This window comes from Austrofundulus limnaeus, unplaced genomic scaffold (assembly GCF_001266775.1).
Source record: "Austrofundulus limnaeus strain Quisiro unplaced genomic scaffold, Austrofundulus_limnaeus-1.0 Scaffold300, whole genome shotgun sequence".
NCBI classification, from domain to species: Eukaryota; Metazoa; Chordata; class Actinopteri; order Cyprinodontiformes; family Rivulidae; genus Austrofundulus; species Austrofundulus limnaeus.
In genome coordinates this window covers 103,386-110,364 of record NW_013952702.1, presented here as the reverse complement: position 1 = coordinate 110,364, position 6,979 = coordinate 103,386, and the positions used below count along the sequence as shown (strand labels likewise).

At 40.6% G+C, this 6,979-nt stretch overlaps 2 protein-coding genes across 2 annotated transcripts in view; one reads left to right on the top strand and one right to left on the bottom strand.

Moving 5' to 3' along the window:
- LOC106526936 (tensin-4) overlaps nucleotides 1-619 on the top strand; it is a gene marked incomplete in the record, with an annotated part of 15,822 nt that extends 15,203 nt beyond the window's left edge. The window contains 1 exon segment of the mRNA XM_014021669.1: nucleotides 248-619. Within this exon segment, the coding sequence (XP_013877123.1) occupies nucleotides 248-380 (133 nt within the window).
- A 2,807-nt stretch (nucleotides 620-3,426) lies between these two features.
- Nucleotides 3,427-6,979, bottom strand: part of krt222 (keratin 222) — a gene marked incomplete in the record, with an annotated part of 36,287 nt that continues 32,734 nt past the window's right edge. The window contains 1 exon segment of the mRNA XM_014021667.1: nucleotides 3,427-4,331. Within this exon segment, the coding sequence (XP_013877121.1) occupies nucleotides 4,118-4,331 (214 nt within the window).

Here is a 6,979-nt window from a genome sequence, read left to right as displayed (position 1 = left end):
ATTATTATTCTTTTTTTATCTCAGTCCTGACAGTCATCTTAGCATCTTAGCGGTTAGCATTAGCTTCCACTAATTTGTAATCTGTTTAGCAAATTAGCATCAGCAGAGCTAAGCTTCTTACTGGTTAGTGAAGGAAATGTTTTGGTTAGCCGTGCCCACCACTGGCCGCATCTGAACTAAGAAAAGTTTTTTCTCTGTTTGGGTTTGGCTCCACATGATCTGGTCTCTCGGGTCTTTGTCTCTGCAGGATGTTTGGTTTCGTGGCCAAAGGCGCCGAGGCCGGCACGGAGAACGTGTGTCACGTGTTCGCAGAGTACGACCCTCTGCAGCCCTGCAGCCAGGCCGTGAAGTTCATTCAAGCTGCTTTAACTAAAGCCTAGCTCTGAAAGCTCCTCTGCAGTTTGTCTCCATCTGCTGGTAAAATATTCACACAAAAAAGTCATAAGAAATTAATCTAACTGCTGCATAAGTTAGATGTTTGTAAAAACCTATTAAACATATAACTAACTTTTAAAATGATGACAAAAATATTTAAAGATTAATGTTAAAATAACTTGTGGTTTGTCGTCAGAAGGAAGCATGTTAGAACCAAATAAAGTATTCTGTTTCCTCTCTCAAACAGGTCATCTTATTTTACCTGCTGATCTGAGCGGTTTTATTTATTTTAAAAACTTTCATTTTCTTGCTTCTTGGAGATGTTTTTTCTTTCAAGAACCCACATGGTTCTGTACAGTTTTAAGGATGTTAATGTTGGAAACACCATCTGGAATAAAGGATTGGACCCACCARCAGGGACTGTGTGGACCTGGTTCCGCCTCTTGGAAGGCTTTCTGTCAGGTTTTGGGACTCCAGTCTGTAGGCTTTTGATCAGGTGCTGAAGCAGGTCCAACTCATTCCAGGTCATCCCAAAGGTCCTCGATGAGAGCTGAGGTCAGGGATCTGAGCAGACCACACTGGACTCATCAGACCAAGTCTTTACAGTCCGGACCTGTTGGAGCATCAGGACCAAACCAAAATCTCAGACTAAAGYAYCTGAAAGAAAGTGCTTACTTTAAAAGACAAAGACCAACTTTTAACAGATGAGGTTCTGTTTTCATCTTTCCAGAAACTGAAGGGTTCGAATGATCTTCCAACAAAAACCCTGAGACCACATCAGCCCGTTGGGGTGGTCCACACAGTCCAGGGCTGGATCGGAACCCCTCAGAGGTCACGGTTCATTTGTAGGTTAGGAGTCAGAGAAATGAACTGGAAATTATGACTCAAACTCCTCAAATATAATCCAACATGGCTTCAAAAAACATTTCACCTGTCACCATTTTCACTTCTGTCGGGTCACAGGTCACTAATTCAGCCCCACAGAGTCCGGTCCAGACCGGAACACACAGAACTCTGCTGGAATCAGCTGGGTTTGCTCCTTAGCCTGATGAATTAATGAATTAATTGCTGCTGGACCTCAGTSAGTCAGTTCTGATGAAGTTCTGACCTCCAACATGAGACCCTAATGACCCTCAGGATGAAGGGAAAGAGTTCTGACCTCYAASATGAGACCCTAATGACCCTCAGGATGAAGGGAAAGAGTTCTGACCTCTAAGGTGAGACCCTAATGACCCTCGGGATGAAGGGAAAGAGTTCTGACCTCTGAGGTGAGACCCTAATGACCCTCAGGATGAAGGGAAATTTGGAATTTAGATTTTTTTTTCTGTTGGAATTAAAAAAACTTGTCAAACAAGAATAAAAACAACTAAATAAATCATCATAAAACACTTTTGTTTGAACTTTAGTAGGTTTTTTCTGTCTGAATGTATTTATGAGTGTCTGTAAACTTGGCTTGTGTGTATTTTTTATAATACGATGAAAAATAAAAAGATGAAAGATAAAACAGTTTGTTTAGACTTCTGCTTTATTTGAAATGATAAAACTGTAAATAAAAGCTTCTTTCTAAAGTTACAGAAAGTGAAGGCCTTTCCTCGAAGCAAAGCAGAGAACCGAGCAGAGCTGCAAAAGAAACTATCTCAGGAGGGAAATATTTACACATGGCGCCCTCTTCTGGTGAACGGAGGGAAGTTAAAGTCTCTGAGAGGCAGAGGGAAGCAGAACCGGAGTCAGTGGATATTTTCATTTAACTGCATGAACAAAAACACTCATCAGGACTGGATGCATTTCTCCATTTGTTYCATCAAAAATGATATTTATAAAGTTTAACTCAAGAAGAAAGTCTGACGGTAACATCCAGAGGAGTACAACTAAGTTACAACAAACAAGTTTGAAAACAAATCTGGTTAAAGGTGTTTGTTTTGGTGTTTGAACTCAAAAACCTCTCCAACTGATCCCAACAACCTGCTGTAGACGGACAGCATGAAGATCCACCAACTGGAGTTCTTTAGAGGATACCCAGAACTTGGGACCTGGAAMCTGGACCACTCCAGGGTTCCAGGGTCCGTTTACTGGTTCTCCTTCATTTTGGGACATGGCTTTAAGGTGACCCTTGGTTTCCCTCCACCAAACTTTAAATCAGAGTCCAGATTCTCAAAGCCTCGTTCATGAGTGACGGCAGGACAAATTGAGAGATAAGAGGCACCAAACATAAAATAAAATTAAAAACTGTCACAAACACATTAGAATTATTCAGCTAACTTTCTGAGTGTGAAATCTTAGTTAAAAATTCCACTATTTATTGTTATTTAGCTCACTGTTATATTTTACTTATTTTTACTAAATGTTAAATTTAAATGTTAAGTTTAAATGTTAAATCCTGAATCTAAATGTAAAAGTTAAATCTTTAATGTTGCAGATAAAAGTTAAAGTTTACATTGAAATATTTCAGAATGGTCCGCAGCTTTTGTTGTGATGTCATCATCCTGCGACAAAAGCAACGGCTAACACTGCTAACTCTTCCCTAYAAGACATCAACCTCTCAGTTGCAGCCGGTGTCTGAGCTGCATTTCAAATTGCCGGACCACTGGTACCATCCATGTTGTTTTCAGTGAACACATTTTAAATTGAAAGCTTAAATACCATCTTCAGCAGYGTTAGCAGTGTTAGCATTTGATTTTGTCGCAGGATGATGATGTCACAACAAAAGCTGCRCACCAACATCAAAGGCTGCATTTCATTCTGAAATATTAAAATGTAAACTTTAACTGCAACATTTAAGATTTAATTTCTACATTTAGATTCAGGATTTAACATTTAGACATAATATTTAAATTTAACATTTAGTATAAATTAGCAAAATGTAAGAACAGTAAGTTAATAATTAATAAATAGTGGAAATGTTTTAACTAGGATTTTACACTCAGACATTGAGTGAACTAATTAAAATGTGTTAGTGACAGTTTATTACGTTGTATTTTATATCTGGTACTCTACAGACCGGACTCTGCAATGATGAAGATGTTGCTCCGGTTCTGTGTGTTACAGAGTGAGCTCCTCTACGCTGACACGAGATGGTTCAGGAATCTGACTGACACGCCTCCTGGACTTTGAGCTTTTCTGTCCCAGAACTCTAGACTCTATCCTCTCTGGTCTGGGATATTTGGATTCCAAGAAAGATCTGAAGTGTGTCGCCTTTCCATCCCGAACGTCCACGACCCAATGCCAAACATCTGGATGGACAGAACCTCAAATACAACCAAGATAAATTTATGTCCAAATTCAGGTTTCCACTCACTCAGAGCTCTAAAGTCAAGAACTAAACACTAAAAACTAGACGTGGACTCAACGATGTGATAAAGATCAGATCACGAGAATTAAAGCAACAATTGATAAAATCCCAAAAGAAGTGACAATAACCTGCAGTCCTACAGCAGTGATTTGACTGACAGGCATCTGCAGAACTTGAAGAAACCCCTAAAAGGAGCAGGATGAAGRACCACCTCACTGCTGTAGCTTCATCATCTCCTTCCTTGGATAATAAATAATCTCCAGTGACGTCTGACTGAAACAAGAAGCTCTTCCTGTTCGTCTACAGGAGGAGGATCTCTGTCCAGCAGCAGAAAAGAAAAAACAAACTTTAAACTAAGACACTCATCCTGCCGGAGTGGAGGTTTCAGCTGAGATGATAAAAGTTCGGAGGATGTCTGGAAGCAGGAGSGGCGGGTCCAGGTCCGGCTCTGACTCAGTCCGTGATGGTGGAGATGCTGCGGGACCTCTTCATGATGAGGCGGACCTCCACGTCGGGGAGGCTGTCCTGTTTGGTCTGAGCACAGCCTTCGTCGGCGGCGGCCATGTGCAGGTCGAAGCGCAGCGACACGGACTTCTTCCTCAGCTTGGGGTTCCCTCTGAAGAAGGAGCCCTCCCACTGCTTGATCACCTGGTCGATTTTCTCCGTCCTGACAGGACAAGATAAAAAAAAACATCTGACTTAGGAAACAGGAAGTGGGTGCAGCTCGATTGCTTTTGTTTCAGCGAACACTTCATTCCACAAGAGCATCAATTAAACAGGATCGAGCAGATAYTGTGAGGAGGGACAGGTCTTCAGTCTATCACAGGACACGTAGAGACAACCGTTCATTGTCTCACCAAGGGGACGGTTAGGGTTGTCAAACTCATTTTCACCAAGGACAGCATGAGCATCGTGGCTGTAATTAATTTCAATGTTTCCTGTTTAACTTCAGCTAAACACGAAGCGTTCCTGAACATGGCTAACAAACACTAACTGAGCTCTACCTGGTGTTTCCTGCACAGAAACAGTGTTTCAAAAGCACTTCCTGTACGACTGACTAAATGTGAAATAAATAAACAGAAATACTATATATCTTGAATTCTGAACTCTCCCACTTTCCCACAGGGAATTCCCACTGCAGGGGTGTTCCAGTTTGAATTTACGACTTGTAAGTGGGAAATCCCTACTTTAAACTGGCTGCTCTACAGGCTGCAAAATGTAGATTTTACACAGTGGATTTTGCTGTATATCGACTACTTTTAAACCATTTATACGTGTCTGAAAGTCAAGGTGGCCCACTAAGACCTATATTGTAGTCCACAAGAGCTTCAAAGATGTATTAGTGTTTTAAAAATAAGCTGCTTTAAAGCCAGCATTGACTACATCTCCCATGATGCATGTTGATAACTTTACCAGTGAAATTATGACATTCCAGCACCAGGTGGCGCTGCACAGAGATCAGGGAAAGGAGGTCCTACAGAACTGGAGTGTGCAGAAACCAGGTGACCGTGTGAACGGCTGGTGAAGCTAACGGCTAACAAGACTCTGGATTTCCCATCACTGTGCATGTTGACAACAGAGCAGAAAAAAAGACTGACGATGTAGAAATCATTAAAACTATTAATAATAATATTAATCCAATCATTATTAATATTTTACAGTTTAGATCATTGTTACTTATAAATCATATATTTKTCTGGTATAAATCTGCTGTTTTACATGATTGTTGAATGAAATTAACATAATTATTAATTTATTGTAAAAAAAGTTCATTACAATGATGCTCATGTGGGTCTCTGTGACACACTTTGACAACCCGGATTATTACGTCTTTGATGATCTCATGGGCCATATTAACTGCAGTGGTGAGCCACATTTGGCCCGCGGGCCTTGAGTTTGACATGTGATTTAGAGTTACTAACGAACCAAACATGCATGTTTGTAGTCTGTGGAAAGAAACCAGAGTACCCAGAGTACTTCGGTGCAGGGGAAGAACATTTAAGCTCCGCCCCAAAAAGGAACAAGGCAGGGACGAACCTGTGACTTCACTATACCCACTGCTCCACTGTGCCACACGGTTCAAAACAAAGTAAAATTAAAAAATCTGTTTTTTATCCATCGGCACAGCTCTGGTGTTGAGTTTATGTCCGAGTGACTTCCCCACAAAATCCTCTGAAAATGTTCAAATACTCGACAGAAAGCGAGTGAAAAAACAGCCGAAAGTCTAAAGAGACACTTTGAAAGGCCTTCAGAAAYAAAGATAAAAGACAGTTGGGTTGCTTGATTAATTAATGGGGAATTGATCAAGAGTTTTGTGATATTTATTATCAAATGAAAAAAAAGTTCTGTTTTTCAGGACTCAATAATTGGAATATTTGTGGCGAGACATTTTTTTCCATCTGACAGAGAAGCATCCAGACATCATTAAAACACAATGAAGTTCCTTCACCAGTAAAACAACATTTTAAACAGAGAGAGTTTAAATATGGGAGATAAAGAACAAAAGTCCACTCCTTTTCAACGAGTCACGTTTAAAGATTTCTGATAAAAGTATAAAAAGCTGTCTCAGCATTATGTAAGCAGCTGGTAACACCTGAAGTATGAAGAAAGTTTTCCAGCTCGTGTCATTGCAACAAAGACCCGCGCCACGCCCTGCAGCAGRCGTGTTCTCCACATCAAACAGGGTTCTCGTGCAAACAGCTCCTCATGGGAACCTGCACAGCCAGCTGCAGGTTTTATTGACCCGCTGGATGAGTGAGTGACGGAACACTAATTCCTTTTAAGGTCGTCGGCTGCACTAGACGTCGCCGGGGCGTGGAGACGGATGAGTTCACGTCTGTGTTAACAAACTCTGGGTTGGGATGAAAACTATTTTGTTGCCCTGCAACCTGGGATTAACCTGGAGTATAAACAAGAGAAAAAATGATTACAGATTAATGATTGTTAATGTGGAGAGTTGGTTTAGCTTTCACACTCTTTTCTTTCCAAAATATTTGATTTTTTTCTMTGTCCTGCATTTTTTGTGCTATTTTTAGTTGTTGGTAAATAAAACGGTTCAGCTCAGTCAGGACAAAGGTGCTACGGGTTGTAGTWTTTGTAACTTTCCTACATTAAATGATATTTAACTTTAATAACTCTAATGCTATTAAAGCTTCTTATGCTGCTACTGATGCTACATATGCTAATGCTACTACTGAGTAGTAGTGGTTAGGGTATTGGGTATAATACTGAGAAGATGAAGCTGTGTCTCAGTTCAGGGACTGGGTCCTCATGAGTGCACATTTGTCATCAGGGGTGTCGCCAGGTTTAAGGACA